The sequence below is a fragment of the Centruroides sculpturatus genome, unplaced genomic scaffold (genome assembly GCF_000671375.1).
Source record: "Centruroides sculpturatus isolate CEXI.00-Female unplaced genomic scaffold, Cexi_2.0 scaffold237, whole genome shotgun sequence".
In the NCBI taxonomy this organism is placed as follows: Eukaryota; Metazoa; Arthropoda; class Arachnida; order Scorpiones; family Buthidae; genus Centruroides; species Centruroides sculpturatus.
This window is the reverse complement of record NW_019384532.1, coordinates 60,133-84,343: the sequence shown is the minus strand read 5'-3', so window position 1 is coordinate 84,343 and position 24,211 is coordinate 60,133. Positions and strand designations below refer to the sequence as shown.

Below are 24,211 nucleotides of genomic sequence, written 5' to 3'. Positions count from 1 at the left end.
GTACGTCAACAGAATAGACACTAAAAAGGGATTTTTCGAAAAATTCCCCCCCAAGGGGGAAGTGTTATACATTTATAATACATTCATTTTGAGTCACAACAACGCGTGTCGGGGTCTGCTAGTCTCAAATATAGCTATTAATCGATGAAGCCTAATGTTGGAATAAAACGGTAGGATTATTGTTCAACAACCATGCTTTAATATAAAATTGATACATAAAATATAATTTGGTATGAAGATCAAATTAGTTTACAAAAATGTATTAAACAATAAAAATATTCATTGTATGAAAGTCTGATAAAAAGTTTTATGAAGGAGAGCTTAAAGATATCGAAAAAATTCTCGAATTATAGTAATTTATAATTTAATACATATTGTACTAATCGTTAGCGCAGTTAACTTGTCTGTTAATAACCTTTGTTTTTAACAAAGGTTATTAACAGACAAATTAACTGCAATTTACCGTACATCCGTTGTTTTTAACAAAGGTTATGTACGGTAAATAAAATTTAAATTTACAAGATATACTTCATATCCTATATTTTTTGTCGCTTAAATGTCAAAAATGTTGTAAGGTCAATAAACCTGCAAATAATTTATTGTTTAAAAAAGTAAGTTAGGATAAACTATCAAATCGTCAACGACAGAAAAGACATCTATCTGTCCAATGACAGATTCCAACTGTAGAATATTGCGAAGGTTTCCAGTATTCTTTCGACTGTGCTGGCGTAAACTAGTAACTAGTTTGCGAGAAATCTGCAACATTGAAAATTCTTCATAGATATATAATAGGATTCAAATCTAACAATTGGTTTCGCAAATGATTTAGATTTGGTCTTTTCTACATAGTGAATCATCATCTATTTCTACCGATAAAGCATCCAAAATAGAAGTCAGATTTTCTATTAAAGTATGAATTTAAATATAATTTAAATGGTTTGTTTTAAAGCTAACTTGCACTTCAATGTCCCTGTAACCTATATCAAAAAGACAAGGAAAATAGGTCTTTATAAGACCTGTTAGTTATGAAATTATTACAGAAACTCATCATTATCACACAGTTTGATTGGTTCCTCTGATAAATCAACATCTAATACAGTAGTTATGTAACATTAGATAAGAAATTTTCTTCTTTATATTCTAAAATAATTCTTTTAAAAATGAAATAATATATCTAAAATATTATCAATAAATTTCAATCAAAAATGCATAAGAAAATTGCAAGATCAATTTTCTTAAGAATATACTGAAAAATACAATTATATGGACAGAACGGGAAAATGCTTTGCAAACAGTATAGCTTTATTAAAAAATGATAAACAAAAATCCATGTCTGAATTAGCTTTGAACTTAGCTAGATTCAATCTTTCGAACTTTTAAATTTGGCTTTCAAATCGATTGAACACAATAATTAATATATTAGTGAATGTAGTGTGTTTAGATTCAATTATATTAACAATAGACTATGGTATTAGTGATTTCAAATATGAAATAATCTATGTAACAGATATATGATAATGCAAAATTTAGTGCATCAGTCTTTATTCTTTTTTTTCTTTTGGACCAAAAAAAAGGCAAACTAAAATAATACAGAATATATTTGTAAATTATAGATGATATGAATAGTCTCTTTGAGGCATTTACACAAGAAAACAAAAAAACATACAAATAATTCTTTCCATTAACATGCAAATTCTTTACATATTTTTTTTATTTGTCTTTCTCCACAGATTTTATGCACTATATACCTAATTATTTCCAAAGTATATTTTCTTACAAACACAACAACAACCACTGGAAGTGGTAACCTGGGTCCCTGATTTGCAACATTAACGATATATTTTCTATATGTGGCTATTTATATATATATATATACATACGTACATAATATATTTTAACATTCAATAACAGTTTTTTTTTTTATCTGAAAAATAAGTCTGCCCAACAAGAGTTGTCGATAAAAATCTTGCATTTTGCACTGTAGCAGTGGCTAAAACTTACAAATATCAATTACAATATAATGATAAAGTACTGGGTTTTGTTAAAAAAAAGTTATATATGCTATATGTCAGATTAGTGGGATAAAGCAATGTTAATATCTTTTGTTAAGTAGCCCATTAGGACGGAGTTGTGGTGACATGATTGGGATACTTTGAGCAACTCCATGAAATTTTGGGGCTTATCAATATTTCATCAGCAAAACAGTAGAAAATTGTAATTTATTAAATATTGCTATTAATTTAAGATAGACTCCAGGTCCATCAGTTTTCTAAATATGCTATTTACTGAAAAAATTAAATAATATTTGTATATATTATTTAGCAGAGTAATAAATTTTATGATGGTAATTACCCGATAATCAATATCAGGAGCATGTAAGATATTCCCTCAATAATTTAATAATAATAATAATAATAAACTTGATATTTGAGTGAGACATTACACTCTTATTCAGAAATATTCTAATTCTTTATATATATAATATAAGATGAATATAACTAGAAATGATAAAATTAAAAAGATTATCTTTATACAGAATACCTACAGAAATATGATTAAGCAAATTATTAAATACAGTTTGTATATTACAAAAGTTAAATGCAATTAAGGTACAGATGATAGCAGAAATGCATTTTTGATGAGAACACACTTCAGTGATTTGAATAAAAGAAATATTAAAAAATTCTTAAAATTTCATCTTGCAAACTGTGAAATGACATAAAGGCACAATGTAATTTTTCTTTGCACTTTTTCAATGTTGTAAATACAATAATTCAATGCAAATTATAATTCAGATATTTTTCAAATGCAAAAATGACAGTGCAAAGTTTCGAAATATCATGGTTTGCTCTCCAAAATATAAATCTGATGATTATGACAATTATAAGTTTATGAATTCTATTCTAATGATTACTATATGATTAATTACATTTTTTAATTTGAGTGCTACATATTCAGTTTCCCAACATTTGTTTTAATGGAGCTTTGTAAGGAATTAACATGTGCAATATATGCATCACATGTATGTGCATTAATAAATGATTTTTTTTCTTCTTCACTATTTAAGTACAAAGTAACTTGTAGCTGATTCAGCTACATTTAGCTGAATAAGCTACATGTGCACATCATGCTAAAATGATATACAGACTATATAAATAGTATTTGTCTATGTTACTATTTGTTACTAAAATCTATTCTATTTTCTGATCATTAAAAATTAAATATAATAAGCACTTCAGATAACTTTAAATTCTGGAAAGTCCGATGTAAAAGTCAAGTAACTTTTGCAGCAAAATAAAATAATACATAATAAACAACATGATGCATTTCATTATATGTGCAGCAACAGATTAATGCTGCAAATTCGTTAGAAAATATATATTTACTTATTGATAATAGGAATTATAGAAGGCAAGTTGACTATATTATAGTTTGGTCAATCAATAATGAAGTTATGAATTAGCGTACAGCATTATGGAAGAACATCACAGAAAACATATTTAACATTATATTACAAATGATCCTATTCAATGTATATGGGAAGTGCTGTCTGTTATTTATAGTAGGTGCTTTTAAATGCCAATGTACAAATAATTTAATAAAAATAAACGATTTAAATTACATTTGGGTTCTAAATACACCTAAAATAATCATCTTTGCTAAATCATTTAGCCTAATCCAATATAAATTATTTTACAACAGTCAAATAAATGCTTAAAAGTATAGGATTGTTCATTTATAGTTTTATACATCTATTTACTTTTTGTTACTTCTGAAATTGCCTTTTATTCTCCACATCTTCATGTTCATTATAATTTTCTTCTTCTGTACTTTCAAGTGGTTGTATGTCATCACCATCTTCTCGTTTTTCTACTTCTGACCAACCATACGTTGAGATACGATCGAGCGATACTATGGAAGACACTAATTCTCCAACGGTTAGAGTAGTTGGTTGTTCAATATCTTTTTTCTGCCTCCAAGATATTAGTAACCAATCCAGAAAAAATAAGAGTGCAGAAGCAACTTTCAATCCCGAACAAACACCTATATATCTGAGAAGAGGGGGAAAACTTTTGTTATATTTTGTTGTTTTAAATCAATTATAACAAATTAAACTGAATCAGACCATAAAGTAATATAAAATTTGTTATTTTATTTAAACCATATAAAGTTACTTGAAATATTTTTATTTAGAAGTATATCAGATGTTTCGGTCCAATCTAAAAAATAATATTCAACCTAATTTAAAGGGTTCAATATTAACCAAATTATGATTTTCATTTCAGAATTTAATTGTGTTTAAATAGAAGCAGAAGCAAATAAGTAATAACAAATTAGTTATTATTAATAATGACAATATTCATTTTTGATTTTTGATCATTATTTATGAAGGTGGTTTATTTTTCAATCTCCAATGGTCCATAAAACAAAGACAAGTGTAAATAACAAAATGAATTTATCATCATATGTTAGGTACAAACATTGTTACTTTTTGACATAGATACAAACAGTGAGAAATTTGTCTAACATGTTGTTAAATTCATTTTGTTATTTACACTTGTCTTTGTTTTATGGACCATCGGAGATTGAAAAAAACAACCTATGTAGTTAAGAACATTTTTTAAACTGAAAGAAATAAGAATTTTATCTCAAGACCGAAATTTGTAAAATAGAATATAATAGCACTACATTTTATCTTAAAAATTTTAAATTCTGTTTTACCAGTGTCATAAATAACAAAATTATCTGTTATAATGTTGATCTCTTTACAATAGGTATCAGACTTCAATTTCAAGAATTTACTTTGTCACAATGAATCTTGAATATTTAATTTTAACTCTATGCAATCTGTAATATTTACATGAGCTATACAAAAACTGTTTAGACTTTTTGTGTCTCAATCCAGCATATATGAAGCATTTAATATTTTGATAGAGGTAGAAGATTAGGCCCACCTCCAGTCAAATTGCTTTATATGTAATTATTAAATCAGCCTTAATATAACCCAATAAATAGTCCAGTGAATCAATTTAATTGAAAGTTATAAATGAATTATTTAAAAGAAATCTGGTGAGAGGAAGAGATGTCTTAATTCATTCACTAATGCAAGCCCAAGCTGTATCTCCAATATTTATTCATGTTTATGCAGCTGTGGCTACTGTTATAAATGCAGAGTTTCCTCAAATATGTGAATTACTATTGAGAAGATTAATACTTCAGTTTAGAAAAGGTATTGAAGAAATAAGTTAGCTTGTAATTCATCTACCCATTTCATTACTTATTTAGTTATCCAACAAGTGGCTCATGAAGTGTTGGCACTAGAAATATTAACATTACTTTTGGAAAATCCTACTGAAGAGTCTTTAGAGATGTGTTGGCTTCTTAAACGACCATGGACAAAGATTAACTGAAGTATCAAAAGATACAGTTAATGCCATATTTGATCACTTGAGAAGCATTTTGCACAATGCAAACGTTGACAAAAGAGTACAATATATGATTGAAGTAATATTTGCGATAATTGAAGAATTAGATGTAGTTGCTGAAGAACAATTCACTCATCTTATTAGTCTGGAAGATGCAGTCGATACAGAAGATATTAGTATAGATTCCATGTCTACTACTAGATACTATATATATATTATTATATATCTTGTATTGTACATTAGATACATCAGCCAAGTTTTAAATTTTTACTTAAATGTATTATATTGTGATTTTGGCAAAACTACCAGAGAACACTGTTTTCAATATGCATTTTATTGCAGAGGCAGTCTCCAATAAAAGATTGTCTCCATATGTGAAAATTGTTTTGGATTGCCACTAGTGTATTGAAATGATGGAAGAGAAAAACAAAAACGAAGTTTATTGTATATTTGTGATATTTTTAAATTTAATTACTTAACAGATGTATACATATATCTAGATCATTACTTGGTTTATTATTTAACCAAGTACTAATGAAGGTTTTTCTAGGTCAGAAGAGAAAAGTAGTGAAAATGAGTGTGATGAAAATGAATCATCAGAAGAAGAGTCCAGAAAAAATTAAAAAGTAAATCATCTTAAATAATTGTGATGGATTGATTTGGTGCAGATTAAAGTTTTTCATCTACTGCATTCTTTTTCCTAATTAAGTTATTGTTTTGAAGTAATTGTAATTTTGTAAATAGTACTAATAAGCATTTTATTGCTGTAAATATTAAATTTTATACTAACTACTGTTATTGAAATTATAGGTTTGTTTTGTAATCAAAAAGTCCACTACTGGCATTTATAGCTAATAAAGTTTGTAAAATATCAAAACAACTCTGGTGCAAGGGTTGTTTTCTTTGACATTTTGGACCTTGTCTATTAACCATCTGGAACAGAATAACTTGAAAATCTTCTTAATTAATAAGGTTGTGCAAAAGAAACCAAAGTTCTGAGAACTTTATAATAAAATTAACACTTTAAAAAAATATAAAAATATCATAAATATACAAAAAAACCTTGTTTTCATTTTCCTTTCCCATAAAAAATTTTTACTTAAAATTAACATCATTCAGAAATAATTCAAAATGTTTTTTGGAATGTTGTTTTGCATTATTTTTACAAATATGCTTGAGTAAAAAAGCTGATATTTTAAAAATCTAATCAATTAACTATTTGAGTTTTTATGAAATGTGTTCAAGAATAACTTGAAGAAAAGAAAAAGTGTTTGAATTAAAAAAAAAAAAACATTTAAATTCAGTTTTATTAATTTTATTACTATAACTTCTAAAACTCAAACTGCACTTACTATATGCTCCAAGAAAACCTTTAACATGAAGCTTAATTTTGCTACCAACTAATGTTTTCGGACTGCTTCACTGACCTTCAGGTTCAAAAACAAGAAAAAACTTTATTCAAGATGAAAGTCCTTTTTCTTAATGGAAAACTTCTAGAATGCTTATCTTTTAAATCAAATCATCATAGGTTCGATTGCGTCAGCTTGTTCTTTAAATTTGCAAATCCGCTGCTTTCCATGCCGATGCTAGTTTACATGATTCCTGAAAATTTATGGCTTGCCCGTTTTCATTGTATTTATTAATATACCATGCTTCTGTATATTTTAGAGCCGTATGTTTGACACAGAAGAGTGGTATATTAATAAATACAATGAAAACGGGCAAGCCATAAATTTTCGGGAATCATGTAAACTAGCATCGGCATAGAAAGCAGCGGATTTGCAAATTTAAAGAACAAGCTGACGCAATCGAATCTATGATGATTTGATTTAAAAGATAAGCATTCTAGAATTTTCCATTAAGAAAAAGAACTTTCATCTTAAATGAAGTTTTTTCTTGTTTTTGAACCTGAAGGACAGTGAAGCTGTCCGAAAACATTAGTTGGTAGCAAAATTAAGCTTCATGTTAAAGGTTTTCTTGGAGCATTAATTTTATTCTTGTTATATTATACTTCAAATTCATTTACATTTGCAAAAATAGAGATATTAAGTACTGAATTAAAGAAAAAAATTAATATATTCTCTTTGATAAATTCATCTAAACAGCATTATTTTATTTTCTATTCTGAAATTTTTCCAAAACAAAATTTTCCCTCTCTTATTTAGTTGATGATTAACCTTACAATTTTTCTAGTGATTTCTATTCAAAGAAAATGCAAAATGCAAAACAGTACAAACTATGCAAAACAGACTAAACAATGTATTCCCAAGCAGATGGATCAAGTATTAAGATGCAAACAAACAGCCAGTTCAGTTACCAGAACCATCTTTTGGACTTTTTCCTGTGCGAAATTTGAAATCAGTTGCAAACAAATTGCAGATCTGCTTGATTTAACGGAAAAGATAACTCATGTGTACTGATATCATACCAGCAATCCTGGCTCACTTAGAATGGCCACCAATTTGAACGTAAGTCAATGAAATTTAAATCTTATCATTTGTATTATCCTTTAATTGCACTTTAATTTTGTTTTACTTTCTCAATCATCAAAACTAAATTCTGGCACTAACAAATTTACTTTTGGTTGGACACTATTGATTATTTTTTCAGCTATAACCAAACTTTGGTTTTTTTTTTTTTTTTGGTCATCTTTGGCTTCAGCCAAAGAAATTGCATAATGCTAAAAAGTAAGTATTTGTCATTTGTCAATTACATAACTCCCTTTGTACTTTGAAATCAAGACTAAATGTCTATTGTATTTTTAACAGTTCACATATTTTTGATGTGCCAAGTACAAACAAATTGTATTATTTTAAATTAAAACTCTCAAAATATAATATATCAACACATGTCAGACATTAACAAATTATTTTATTTCTTTACACTGGACAAAGAACTAATTTATGTGGCAAGAATGTAAATTTGTCCAGTAGCATTGAACAATTGTTCACTCAAAACTGTTTTTTGAAGATCAGTGATGAAAAATGTTGGTATTCCATGTAAGTAAAGATTCTTTTAAGTAGGATTTCAATGTCCATCAAAAGAAAGAAAAACTTCTGAATTGGTTGATTCAGATGTTAATGGCATATTGTTGTGTGATTCTCAAAGATTTTCCATAACTTGTGTTTGAGATTCTGAAGTTGAATGCACAATCACTTTTGTTTAAGCTAAGTAAAGTATTCTATTTATTAAGTGATGTATGATTGATTATGTCATACTTTTTTATTTTATTAATCCCAAAGTAGAATGCATCAATGAATGGTAAAGAACAAGCAGCTACCTTTTTGCTGTCACAACCATGACTGCACAAACAATAGCAAATAGCCAATTACACATTAAATGAACCTTCAGCTTCTGGGAAACCTTCAGCCTGATTTTGGCCAAAGACAATTATTCAATCAGATGTTATTAACCAATTCAATTCCTCTATTCATGCAACAAAATAGCTGCTACTCACATATAGCATAAACTTCGCAGCATTGCTTATCCTGTGGACAAGTTATTTGTGGTACACCTTGTATATTCCATTTATTGTAAATTACATAGAACTATATTATAGGAAACAATATTCTTCACTTATTTTCTTATATACCTTTATTTACAATTTATGTTATAGCATTAGATTGATAAACAAAAGCTCCTACTCATATGTTTATTCAACAGAAAAATCTATAATTTCCAATCATCTAAAACAAAAATTAATAGGTATATTAACTTCTCTGGAATCACCAACCAGTCCTAGACTTAACTACTTTAAGTAAAACAGACATTTTGATATCCAATGGCAACAGGAAAATTACACATGGTTCAGTATTCAAATCTTCAATGTAAATGTATGAGAGACTAGTAAGTAATGTATGTGTGTGATATGACTTGACATTAGGTTTACATTGCTCATTTGATTTTATACTGAAACTTTGGTATATTACCAAAAGTAGTTAAGACTAGGTCCTAGATTGGGAAAATATATGATTTATTTTATTAAAAATATAATATCATAAAAACTCATTGTATTTTTATATAAGTATTATCTCCGTGTAAAATTCTGAAATATTTTTAAAATATTTTAAATTTTTGACAAATAAAACTTGTCATCTTATTCTTTCTGATAATTTCATTAGTGTAATGTTTCTAATTGAATTAACTGTCTTACAATAAAAATATTAATTATAATAATGTTTTTCTCATAATTATACTTTGCTCAGATAATAGTTGTTAATACAACACTCTGAAATAAAATTGGTAATTTCCTAAAAAACCATTTTATATCAACCATTATTTTGATTGCAGCATATAAATAAGCAGATATCTTGTAGTAATTCTCACATTTCCATTATACTGCATATACTTTTTATGAAAAAAATTAGCATTGTTATAACAATGATGACAAACAATAACTGATTACTTTAATGTAACACTTTCTATCATTATTTATACAGTAGTTTTACATAAAATACAAATTATTATTAGTGATTAAAATTATTTAGTTGTTTAGTTGCTTGATTAGTAATTTTTAAAAACTACTAATAATGCACTTTGAATTAGATAAAAAATCATGTTATATATAAAAAAAAATTGTTTTAATGACAAGCTTTCCCTTCTGATAACTAAATTTTTTACTAGTTTATCAATAAGGTGTTTAAAAGTTAATTCTAAATTCAAAATAACTTTCAGATTGCTGAAGAATGAACATAAAATGTAAAAGTCTGGATTTCTTAATAGTGAACAATACAAAATTAATTTATCCAAGTATCTAAGATTTAAAGACTCAAGGGAGTTAACTAAAATATTGAGATCAGTTTATAAAGTTTCTGAATTGCAATTGATGCTTTTTAGATATCAGCATAAATAAACATAATTATGATTTAATATAAAATTTATTTTCTTATTTTACTATTTTGTTAATTGTTATTTCTTTCTGTTAATTACTAATTTTAATATAAAAAATATAATTTATAATTATTTTAACACATATTGGTGATAAATATTTAACATACATTCATACATAAACTAAAGGCATATAAAATTTTAATCTTACCTAAGGCGAAAATGTTCTATATTATACATAAGACAGAATCCACCTTGTCTGCCACAATGTGCTTTCCATAAGATACAGGTGGAATCAATAACATTTCCAAACATAATGGGAGAAGGAATATATCCTAAATATTTCAAATTATGATTAATGTAATTTATATAAATATTGCACATTTATATTTAATTTAATAAAACATAAAAATTTTTAAAAGAAAGAACAAAAAATTTTTTATTTCATTCAGGAAAAGATTATTTCTATAGATTAATTCATAAATATTATAATTTGTTGTGAATACATACCAAATACTCTAAAAATAACAAACTGCATTCCAAGAGCAAATGACCTTTCTTCTTGACTTACAGACCTGTAGAAAAAATTATTATTTATAAAATAAAAATTTATTTATTTTGATAAAATCACCTGAAGTGTCTGAAAGCTTTGTACTTTTAAGAATAATTTCTAAGAGTAAGAAATAATTTCATTCTTTATTTAATAGCAGCAATGAAAAATAAATATCTAAAAATACTTAAACTAAAAGACTTGAAAAAAAGCATGATGATAACTATTTAGAAATAAAATAGTGTTTAACAGTTAATAAACCTTAAAGTATCTTGAGAAAATTGTAGACTTTTATTAAAACAACTTTTATTTTCCAAAACGACAAAAAATTGATAATATAGGGAAAGGAAAAAACTAATGGAATCTATGTACATTACTGATTAATTGGAAATTTTCAACAGTTAAAACAAATAGTTTAAAGACTAAACAATGTATTCCCAAGCAGATGGATCAAGTATTAAGATGCAAACAAACAGCCAGTTCAGTTACCAGAACCATCTTTTGGACTTTTTCCTGTGCGAAATTTGAAATCAGTTGCAAACAAATTGCAGATCTGCTTGATTTAACGGAAAAGATAACTCATGTGTACTGATATCATACCAGCAATCCTGGCTCACTTAGAATGGCCACCAATTTGAACGTAAGTCAATGAAATTTAAATCTTATCATTTGTATTATCCTTTAATTGCACTTTAATTTTGTTTTACTTTCTCAATCATCAAAACTAAATTCTGGCACTAACAAATTTACTTTTGGTTGGACACTATTGATTATTTTTTCAGCTATAACCAAACTTTGGTTTTTTTTTTTTTTTTTTGGTCATCTTTGGCTTCAGCCAAAGAAATTGCATAATGCTAAAAAGTAAGTATTTGTCATTTGTCAATTACATAACTCCCTTTGTACTTTGAAATCAAGACTAAATGTCTATTGTATTTTTAACAGTTCACATATTTTTGATGTGCCAAGTACAAACAAATTGTATTATTTTAAATTAAAACTCTCAAAATATAATATATCAACACATGTCAGACATTAACAAATTATTTTATTTCTTTACACTGGACAAAGAACTAATTTATGTGGCAAGAATGTAAATTTGTCCAGTAGCATTGAACAATTGTTCACTCAAAACTGTTTTTTGAAGATCAGTGATGAAAAATGTTGGTATTCCATGTAAGTAAAGATTCTTTTAAGTAGGATTTCAATGTCCATCAAAAGAAAGAAAAACTTCTGAATTGGTTGATTCAGATGTTAATGGCATATTGTTGTGTGATTCTCAAAGATTTTCCATAACTTGTGTTTGAGATTCTGAAGTTGAATGCACAATCACTTTTGTTTAAGCTAAGTAAAGTATTCTATTTATTAAGTGATGTATGATTGATTATGTCATACTTTTTTATTTTATTAATCCCAAAGTAGAATGCATCAATGAATGGTAAAGAACAAGCAGCTACCTTTTTGCTGTCACAACCATGACTGCACAAACAATAGCAAATAGCCAATTACACATTAAATGAACCTTCAGCTTCTGGGAAACCTTCAGCCTGATTTTGGCCAAAGACAATTATTCAATCAGATGTTATTAACCAATTCAATTCCTCTATTCATGCAACAAAATAGCTGCTACTCACATATAGCATAAACTTCGCAGCATTGCTTATCCTGTGGACAAGTTATTTGTGGTACACCTTGTATATTCCATTTATTGTAAATTACATAGAACTATATTATNCTAACGATAGTTTGTGATCGCCGGAAGTGCTACTGCGTCATAAGGTGTTTTCCTGAACGAACTGATACAGGATAAATTCAATGGCGCTATGGATTCGGACGCCATTTATTGGACTATTAAGTTTGATAACTTGACTCGTGGGTACCTAAACGTTTAGTATTTTAATATTAATTTAATGCAAATGTATACATACCCAATAATATTAAACAGAAAAAATAAATATATTCAATAAAAATCTTTGTTTTAACGAATGTACAATGTTGCGGCTCAGTAAATACATCAACACTGAAATGAAAATCAATCTGGCATAACGAAAATTGGGAAATTACACAGCAAAATCACAAATTGTGCAGCGGCATTATTGTGAACCGGGGTAAACTGAGGGCTACCTGTATATTGAATTATGGTTAACTCTCAATTAATACAGTAAATTTCAACAATTTTTAACATTTAATTATCTAATACTAGATTGTTAATTATTTTCATCTAAACAGATTGTTTTTATACAACATTTTCTTGATCAGTTAGATTCATCATTGAAGCTGATAGAATATATGTACTATACATGCACTCCTTAAACAATTGATAAAGAATTTGAACGAAATGTATTTACCATTCATATTAAACCCAGTATTATTATTTATGTATTGATAATGAAATTTCTTGAAACTAGCTAATAATATTATCTTACTTAAATGCTTAAAAAAACCTCAAACAGAAGAAACAAAATATATAATTTATATATATACATATATAAATTATATATTTTGTTTATGACAAACAAACATTTTAAAATATATAATTTATGATAAAGTATAAACTTTATTCAGAAATCATATACATTTATATTTAAGTAACAGATTTATGTCATATGATATACGATAGATTTACCTTAAAGTAATCATTAGCAGAGGCATTTGGGTTATGGACACTACCAGAGTCATGATGAATAAAAGCACCATGAATGGAATCATTGCTTGACAAACTTGAGGACAGGGTCCACTTGTAGCCAGAGGAATGGCAGTAACTTCCTGAGTCAATGTGGAGTTAGTTATAATACAGGCACAATTGGTATAACTCTGGAAATACAGTTTAATATATTAAAAACAATTTATTATAATTTTACTATATTTGAAAAAATTAAATTTGAAAATAAATTATGCATATAGATTCAATGTTTTAAAGTGAAAATTATTATTATAATTTTAAAATTAAATTCATATAAATAGGAAATAGAAATACAGTCGACCCCCCCTATAAGATCATTGATTTTTCCGTTTTATCTGAATTACATGTTGTACGAGTCACTTAGATTTTACAAATGCGTGTGCCGGGCTGTGAACGGCTCACATATTTGTAAAATCTAAGTGACTCGTACAACATGTAATTCAGATAAAACGGAAAAATCATATAGGGGGGTCGACTGTACAATATATACGATTTTTGGTAAATATCTTCACTGTAATGTTTCCATTAACATAAAATGAGTCATATATTAATTACTTAATTACACACAATTAATATAACAAAAATCTAACTAAAATATTAAAATGAAAATCTGACCACAAGTCATGCACTTCTATTACTCATAAGCTGGATAATTTGATTAAATTAAATAAAATTCCCAAAATTTTATGACTATCAGTCAAGTATGTTATATGTAACAAAAAATAACTATTACTTTAATTAGACAAAAACATATGTTAGCGATAAAACAAATTAAGCTTCAATTTCTTTTAATTTTAATGATTTTAAAGTTATTTAAATGGAATATTCTGAACTGACAGAAAAATTAATGATTGTAAAATATGTTTAATTTTTATGATCTGTTTTAATAAAATAAAGTAAATTACAATAGAACTGTATAGTAATTAATATGTCCCTGGACTAGATTCACCATAAACATGAAAAACATTTCAATTATTGTTCCTACATGGAGTTCTGGACAGGGTGATACATGCAAATGTCTCACCTGGGTTGTTTTATTGTTTTATGATAATAAAAGCTCTGTTATTTCTTTACACTGTATTGATATTTTAGCATTTTTATCATGTTTAGCATTTTTCAACTTTATTATGTTTTTATATTGTATGTTTGTGTATTTTAGTTTATAACTGTCCACAAAAAACCTTTTATCAGTGTTGTGTTTGTTACAATATCCACTAACATTTTCGACCTCCACTGGGAGTAGTCTTTATCAGGTGCTGACTAAGCGTTGTCTCCCCTTGACTGTTAGAATGATGTCGTCCAAGTTATACATATTGCGCATATCATGTTTCACCCCTCCGCTTGTCCCCATTCGAATTCCTCGAATAGGTATCTCCACACCTTTTAGTTTAGTTTATATATATAATTAATAATTACTTCAAACAAACATCATATATATATAAGTTTTATTACTTTAAAATTACTCCAAGATTTGCTTCTGATAACCACTGAAAATGACAGTTATGTGCAAATAAGGAATGTTAACAAAGAACAACTGTAAGGAACCAAGTCTGAGCATTATTTTTAGTTATTTTTTATTTTGCTTTGTATTCTATTTTTGTTTGGGGCTTATGTTTTGTTAGGACAAAGGTTTTCTCACCAATCACCTTAGAAACTTAAAAATAGAAGAAAGAGAACCAACTCACCGAGAAAAAGTGCCATAGAAAAAAAAACTTGTGCACACTTGCGCTCCTGAGTGGAAAAAAGTAAGTCTGCACCGAGGAAGAGGGGGGAAGACCCCACAAGCAACATAGGAACTTGCTAAACCTTAAAGAATAAAACATCCCGAAAAATTGTAAAAAAGAATAATGTAAAAGGTTAGTGAGTATTGTCGAGAAATAGGCTGCCAGGCAGAAAGGAAAAGTTGACTGTTAGCGATAAGTATGTAAATGAGGAGAGTGATCTCACTCAGAATTGTGACATCACCTCACAGTATAAAGTCTGAACCTCAAGTGAAGATGACAGAGGTGAGCTTCTGTTAGCAACAAGTGTGGTGAGCATGGTGAACAGGCCAGGCACATTAACGGTGTAAGGAACCAAGTCCTAGTGTTATTTTTAGTTACTTTTATTTTGCTTATTATTGTATTTTGTTTGGGGCTTATGTTTTGTTAGGACAAAGGTTTCCTCACCATTCACCTTAGAAACTTAAAAATAGAAGAGAAACTAACTCACCAATGAGAGAAAAGCGCCATAGGAAAAACTCGCAAACACTTGCGCTCCTGAGCAGAAAAAAGTAAGTCCGCACCGAGAAAAGGGGGGAGACCCCACAAGCATAACTTAGGACCTTGCTAAACCTTAAAGAATAAAAACATCCCGAAAATTGTCAAAAAGAATAATGTAAAAGGTTAGTGAGTATTGTCGGAAAATAGGCTGCCAGACGAATAGAAAAAGTTTATTGTTACAAATAAGTATGTAAATGAGGGGAGTGATCGATTCAGAATTGTGACGTCACCTCACAGTTATACTGTGAGGTGACCGAACCTCAAGTGAAGATGGATGAGGTAAGCTTCTGTTAGCAACGAGCGTAATGAGCTTCATAGCAGCAAACGAGAGAGAGGTGTCCAATAAGATAAAATAGTTCCAAGGCGATTTTGAAGTTATTCGATTTGTGGATCGAAGATTAGAGAAAGTCTTGAGAGTTGAGGAAAAGGGTTCCTAGTATATTGAGGTGACGATTAGGATTTTTAATTCATAAGAATTATTGTACATAAATTAAGTCTTTGATTTTTGTCGAATTCCAAAGGGGAATAGAATTAAGTTAGAAAATAGATTGATTTGAGTTTTGTCGGGTTGATTCTTATTGATTTTCATTGAATAAATTGTTACTTGATTTTTACTAAATTTTGTATATAGTTAGTACTAGAATATTTATTAAATATTCGATTTGTTTTTGACAAACTATCATTATTTAATTCGGTGCACGCTTAAAGTCCAGGCCTGGCACACTAACGTGAATCCGCATAAAGTACCCGTTAGGGAATGGCTATTTCCGGCACACAGTCATGTCAATAATCATTTAAAAGGCGTAAACATAATATAGTACTTTACACAACTATCTAACTTTAATCATCATTTACAGAAATTAACATTGACTTCTTCAATAAATTATAATGTTTTCTTATATGAAATAACCATTTTCATTATACTTATTATGTATTGCATACATTATGATTTTTAATTCCTGCAAAACTTTAAACTTTAATAACTTTTCAAGTATATGAGATAAAAAGAAAATTAAAAAGCATATTATACAGAATTTATTGCCATTTAATGAATTATGTTTCAAAATGACAAAAATTATTATTGTGGGCAAAGGTAAACTGATTTTTTAAGCATTCAATAATGATGATAAAGGTTTTTCTTGGAATTATCATTATTTCTTTTTTTATTATGTCTATCAATTCTTCAATAGTTATAAGAGCATTATGATATACTCTATCTTTAAGATAAACCCATGTGATTTCTTTTTTATGGAGCTAATTCTAAGTTATGATGCAGTCATTCCACACTGCCACCAGCATATTTTTCATAATCTAATCTGATTACTCGCTTCTCAAACATACTGTAAAGGCTTTTGAACACTTGCTTTGTGTGATGGGGCCTTGCATCATCTTGCATAAACCAGGCACGATGATGTTTATACCCAACAAGCATTTTGTAATAAAACTTCTTTTCCAATAATTCAACATATGCAGCAAAAGTAATGTTCTTTTCGAAGAAGAATGGTCTAAACTCCACTAGACCTGACAGCACACCAATTGGAGTATTAGAATTTTGATGATAATTCTTTACAATAAACACGTTGTTTTAAAACAATTTATTTATTGTAAAGAATTATTAAAATTCTAATACTCTAAAGTGAGTGCCACCATTTTGAAAATGACTGTTAACATCAATCAATCATCGACATCAAAAATGTAAACATTGTACTATATAGGACTTTTTGAATTTTATTTCTCTCATTCAGTTGAAAAGTTATTAAAGTTTTGCATGAATTAAAAATCACCTTGTATATTTACAATAATATTTGTACATTACTGTATTTTTCTAGAATTGCTGATGATGAGTCTCTCTTATAACAATCAAAAATAATTTGTTTATTCTACAGATTAACTTGTGCAACTCTGAGTGCCAACCAGAACTGTGAATTTTGAGTGGAGAAAGTAAAAATGTATTAACTAAGTTTATGGTAAGGTTGTGAAATCAAACTGAAAATTTATATTTCAAAAAAGCATTATTAGAACTAATTTTTTGTTTGAACAAACAAATACATACCTTTGAATATTTTGCAATATTCAAATATTGCAAAAATAACAAACTAATGTTTTTGCTTATGTAACTCTGTCAAAATGTTACAATGCCAAAAATTGTAAACAAACAAAAAAGAAAAACTAACAACACTAAAGATACTGAATCTCTGCCAAGTGCATGGCTATTTAAATGAATCTTTATTACTATTTTATAACATATTTAACCAACATTAAAAAGAATCATCAAATTTTATTTTCAAAAACCAGATGACGTAATTATATAATTACATCAGGTTTTGAACATTTAAACTCTTATTGGCTAATTAAAATTTTAATTCATACTTTAGGTGTTTGATTGTTTATTCGTTTATTTTTAAATATCAATTTAACTAACCTATAAATAAGCTTAAAATTTATATATCAATAGATATAATTGAGAAACATACAAATGGACGGTGACCTCCTTCTGCTTTGCAACCGGCATGACATGGAGAGAAATAAGTGATACCATTTCTTCCACACACGGGCTCTATGTCATTGGGGCTGCATCGACAACCCATATTACAATCAGCTGTGAGATTTACTTGGAATGTTTCCAATTCAGTACTGGAATAATATATTTGATAAATTAAAATCTTGAATAACTGTTATAAAAACACTAAAATCTCTCTTAAAAATTATACTTACTTGTTGAAATATGGTAATGTGGCTCCTGCCATTCTGATATTGTCACAGCCCAAAAAGTATAACAATGTATACAGTCCCATACACACCAAATTGAAGAAAAGAACAAATTGTATTGCTCCTATAAAATTAATATTTTAGTTAATTATGTAATAAAATTGATGTGATAATATTTTTTAGAATTTATTTTCTTCAATTCCATGATACACTAATACTAAAAATTTTAATACTGGTTTTAAAATAATTTGCAGAATAAATTACAATCAAAATGAATGAATGAATTATAGAAAAATTATATGAAATACAAAGATGACTTTTATTGTAAGGATAAATGGCATTTTGTATTTAATATAATAGTGTACAACTAATTTATAATAATGCATGAAGAATATAACATAACAGTAACATTGTATGAAAAACTATTTGGCAAAGTCTTCTGCATACTGTCTTTGATAATATATGAAATGAATAGCAATAAGCAAGTGTTTATTTTTAAAATATTTGTTAGAATATTATCATATGTATGGTTTTAAAAAATCATCATACATACTGTAGCAATTCCAGAAATATTTCCTTATGCAATTTATAAATTTGTTATGTAATTATCAAGTTCTTATTAAAGCTAAATTTTTTTCTAATTAGATTAGAACTACTTCTCAAATTATAAAATGTTGTGAATTTTTGCTTGCTTTATTTTATATTATCTACTAATATTAATTAGATTAAATAATTATTTCACAAAAACATATTTTTCAGTTTCTGCTTAATGAAATTAAATAATAGTTTGTTATGTCATTTGGAAACAGACAAACCTTTTGGTTGCAGCTGAAATCGCTTCAGGAGGTATCCTCCCATAAATATACCTACACATGCTCCAGGAATGGCAATGCCTCCTAAAAAATAAATATTTTTATTATATTTTAAAATAATAATTTATATAATACTCATACTAAAATAATATCCTGTTATGCACTAATTATTATTAAATAATTAATAACCTGATAACTAAGATAAAAATTAATATAGAAATACATATAAAATTCATAATATATATTTAAATACTAAAATACTAATTCATAAGATACTAAAAATAATATTTCTTATAGTAAATATTTATACTATATAACTACTTATAAAAAACTCAAATTTAAAATCTCTTCTATTCTTAATTATCATGTTACAATTATATATATACAGTATATACACTAGCTGTTACCCGCGGCTTTGCCCGCGCGATTTTGCAAGCAAACCCCATTTATATTCAGTATTTCAACAACCATAGTAATTGTTATATAACACCTACCGCTGAGAATGATAAGAATTGCCAAGAATCAAACGAACTATTTTCAATTTTATTGATTTTCTGGAACGTTTACAATCGTTCTATAATCGAACCAATATGCAATAACAAATTCAAATTTAAAATGGTTCAAACATTTTTAAAATCGAAATAGATAAAAATATTTATAACAATGTCTGAAATGCTATCAATTTAATACACCCAAGTACTCGATGAAGACTAAATCCTCTCCCCCCGCGGGGAATTTCGAAAAATCTCTTCTTAATGTGCATTGCCATGGCATACCCTACTTAAATGCAGATAAAAACAAAAAATCGCATCTAAAATAGTACAGTAGAAGCCGTTTTTCTGGTTAAGCCTTAATGCTCTCCCTCTCTCCCTGCGGGGGAATTTAGAAAAATCCCTTCTTAGTGTGCGTTTTCATGACGTACCCTAACTGTGTACCAAATTTCACCTCTTTAGGTTCAGCGGTTTGCTCTGGGCGATGATAAATCAGTGAGCCATTAAGTCGGTCAGGACAAGCAATTATATATATATATAGATATATTTTTATATACTTTTTTTTTTTAACTTAATAGTTATAATTTTTATAAATTTAAATTAAAGCACATTTCTTTTAATTCTGATTAAAATAAATTAATATTTTATCTATTTCCTTTAGATTTTACATTGTTAATATACTGTATAGCATTGTTTACATTGTTAATATACTGTATAGCATGGACCAAATAATGCTTAATTTTATAACTTGTATAGGATAACTTATATAACTTAATAATAGGATGTAACCTAGTTGAATAATATAAATGATTAATTATTCATTTATGTTTAAGAAATAAAGGTCTTCCAAGAAGGGTTATAGATTTTTAGTTGTTTACAAAATACAAATGACTTAATATATGAGTGGTTCATTTATTTCACATTAAGTAGTGATCCATCACAATTATACTTTGAAGATGATGATATATAAATGTCCCCTATGACTGTCTACAAACATCTATCTGGTGATTGAAATTTTCAGTAACCTTTTGGCATGTTTCTGGTGTAATCTCTCAAATAGTATGACAAATGTGTTTAAGATCAGCAATGGTTTGAGGATTTTTATCATAGGCTCTTCCTTTCAGAAAACCCCAAAGGAAGAAGTCTAGTGACATCAAATCACATGATCTTGGAGGAAAATTGACATCACCTTTATGAGAAATTATTTGCCCTGGAAAAATGATATGTAACAAAGTGATATTGTCATGAGTTGTGTGGAAGTCAAACCCTCCAAACAATTGATGGTGTTAGTCACAAGTTTTGTGAATGATGCAAAATTGACATTCTTGGATCCCAATCAACACTTTCACATACTACATTGATGTTTTCATTTATTCTGGCATTCCTCAGCCTACCAGGTATTGGACAATTAAAAACTGCACCAGTCTCTTCAAATTTTGTGCTTAGATTACAAATTGTGAGCTCTATTGGATGCTTATCATGCCAAACACATCACACACTCTTTGATGAGTATTTTTTAAAGAATGCTTCTAGTAATAAGTTTTTTAAAAAATGTGTGAATTTATTTTCTGACATTCCCTCCAGTTTCTGTATTTTGTTACATTGTAATAAGTTTTTAGAATAAGAATGTATTCTTATTGTAAAAATTTATTACAATGTAACAAATATTACAAATATTCTATACATAGCCATGACTGAAATTGTCAAAAATTATGTGTGTCAGATCATACAAAAAATAAAATAAACATCAGCTACAGATGACGATGTGAGGTATAAATAACTGAAATCCTATAGTGCTTTTTGGAAGACCCTTTATAATATCAGTTTTGTAAAATATATACAAGTACAATCTATTAGTAACTTTATGCAAAATGGATACAACACGTATACAATAGTAACTATGCCCAAAACAAACCGACTCACACGTAGGGCCTATGTACTGTACACTCCATAATTTATTGTTTTTGAATGAATTTCGTGTAAAAACTATAATAAATTACGTAATTTAAGTGTAGGATTGTTAATTCTTCGTTCTAGAAGCTTCAAATTTATCGATACCTGTCATTCGAATAGCGAATACCGTGCAGCAAAAGATTCTCATGTTTAAAAACACGAATAATATCAATAATTTTTAAATTAATATAATAAATAAGTATAATTATTTGAAAAATATGTTTTAGATGTTAGTTACTGTGCATAATTCCTGGTATAATCGTTGCATGATTCATAATGCAATGGTGCAATATGCGGGAAGTTCAGAGCACGATAATACTTTTGCGCTTCGTTTACATCTAAAAAAACTATAAAATTTTTCTCGAATGTCATACTTTTGTGTGTTTAAATCAATATGGAGTAACGTAAAGACACTCACGAAACGATCAATTTGGAAAAATTAATTTATATTTTTTCTTTTGTTGAACGCCAACAAGTTTAAATTACTTATAACTGATTGTGATTGCAAAGGGACCACCGAAAAAAACGCTTTGCTTAAAGTTATTTTTATTTATATTGATTTAACTATCTAAAAAATGGTTGGCATACAAAATATTTAGAAGAAATTTTTTAATTAAGTTACTGAAACTGCTAGATATATAGAACAACGCATTCGGGTATGGTGCCGCCATATTTAGTCCTTTTTTGCCGTACTGTGTTTACAAGTAGGAAAGCAAATAGACATTCCAAAATAATATTTGGTTTCATTTAATACAACAACTATACATTTTATTAATATAAATTAAAGTAACCTATAAAAAACAATGAATAAAATACTAAGAACTGAAATAAATATGGAGAATCAGTTATTGGAATGCGCTATTCTTTAAATCTAGACTAGAAATCGATTCGACAATGCCATCTGCTGGACGAAAAAATAACTAATCACAGTATATTTTTATTAATTTTTAAATAAAAGAAATAAGAAACTCCCTGAGAAGGATGAAATAAGCAAAACGTCGTAAGATCATCAAATCCGATTCTTAAAAAATTATTACTTTGTAATTGCTTTGTATTTGTTGTTTCTATGTTTTAAAAGACTTTTTCCAGGACGGCTTTGTAGCGTAAAAAAAAAGGTCGGGTCGTCTGAAGTTTCTATTAAGAAACATTTAAAAGAAATATGATGATCGCCCAAAAATTTTTGGAAGCGACTACGTCTTAATTAAAAAAAAAAATTTATTATCCAGCGAAAATTTAAAACTTAAAATTTAATAATAATTCGCCGCCAGAGAAAGGATAGAAGATAATTTACATTAAGCAGCGCTAATTTCCAGTAGATATAAAAAAATTCTCGGAAAAGGGTGAAATAAACAAGACGTAGTAAGATCATCAAATCAAATTCTTAAAAAATTATTACTTTTTAATTGGTTGTTTCTATGTTTTAAAGGACTTTTTGAAAGACGGCCATGTAGCCTAAAAAGGAAGGTCGGGTCGTCTGAAGTTTCTATTAAGGAACATTTAAAGTAAGATTTTACCCCCCGAGGTAAGGAAGATAAAACTGCGCAATGTGTTATGTGAAAGAAATGAACAAGCGTTATTGAAAAGTGACATTTTTTTCTTATTTTCTGAGCAGATTCGTGGACGCCGATGATCCCCAAAATTGTTTCATTCCATAATTTTATGCTAATTACACACTTTAGATCATTAAAAGGTTAGTTTATTCGTCATAGCACACCTCGGGTATGTTATACAGCATATGCTGGACATGATAAAGTGCATAGATTTTAATTATTTTTTTTATTAATTTGGATACCTTTTTCTTCTCAGAGAGTACTGAAGTTAAGAATATGTTGTTAGTTTGTAATAATTAGTCCTATAGTGGGCTCATAACATTAAAATAGTCACTGTAATAGGGTTCATAAGGTTATGTATAGTTATTATCTATATTTATTTTATCAGGGTGTGTGCGGGGAATGTTACTTATTATAATTTTTTTACTTATTTTTACATTGAACACACATATAGGAAAGACTAGTGTGTTTAGTAAATAACCAAATCTAACTTTCTAGTTTGTCCAAGGTTGCAGAAGAAAGGAATACAACTGTAGCTAAATCAGTGATAGATTGAGGCATGTTAAAAATCAACTGTTTCACGTTACAAAAATTTCTAAGCCATGAAGTCGAAAATTTAAAATATATAACATTATAAGTTGTTTAAATATCACATGGAAAATACAAGTTTACCCCATCACTTCGTATAACTGTTTGTAACATCCTGTTCTTTGTTGTATAAATCTGTAATGAAATCCAAAAAATAATTTGTTAAAAATATTAATTTTATTTAATTATAACAAAAAACAGTTTTCAATCTTTGAAAAATGATTTTATACTTGAAAAATGACAGTGAAAAATCATTTATCAAGAATAGAGAACAATAAAATAAAATTATTTAAGACAGCAAATAAGCCATTTCTTTTTCTTCAGGCCACCACCAGTATTTNTCATCTTCCATCGAGGGGTAGAA

The 24,211-nt window shown here is 27.7% G+C and overlaps 1 protein-coding gene across 1 annotated transcript; it reads right to left on the bottom strand.

Annotated features, from left to right (window-relative positions):
• Window positions 1-1,516: 1,516 nt before the first annotated feature.
• Window positions 1,517-19,360, bottom strand: LOC111623061 (solute carrier organic anion transporter family member 5A1-like). Its single transcript, XM_023365543.1, has 7 exons — window positions 19,269-19,360; window positions 18,460-18,577; window positions 18,219-18,378; window positions 13,427-13,614; window positions 10,764-10,828; window positions 10,465-10,588; window positions 1,517-4,052 (listed from the first exon to the last, which is right to left on the bottom strand). Exons 1-7 carry the CDS (start codon window positions 19,309-19,311, stop codon window positions 3,767-3,769), a joined length of 984 nt encoding a protein of 327 aa, XP_023221311.1. The 5' UTR covers window positions 19,312-19,360; the 3' UTR covers window positions 1,517-3,766.
• Window positions 19,361-24,211: the final 4,851 nt, after the last annotated feature.

Coding starts and splice junctions, on each gene's coding strand:
- LOC111623061 (XM_023365543.1), bottom strand. CDS start 19,311: ATGGGAGGATACCTCCTGAAGCGATTTCAGCTGCAACCAAAAG. Junction 10,829..13,426: donor CTGCTAATGATTACTTTAAG/GTAAATCTATCG, acceptor TTTTTTCTACAG/GTCTGTAAGTCAAGAAGAAA. Junction 10,589..10,763: donor TGTTATTTTTAGAGTATTTG/GTATGTATTCAC, acceptor TGAAATATTTAG/GATATATTCCTTCTCCCATT.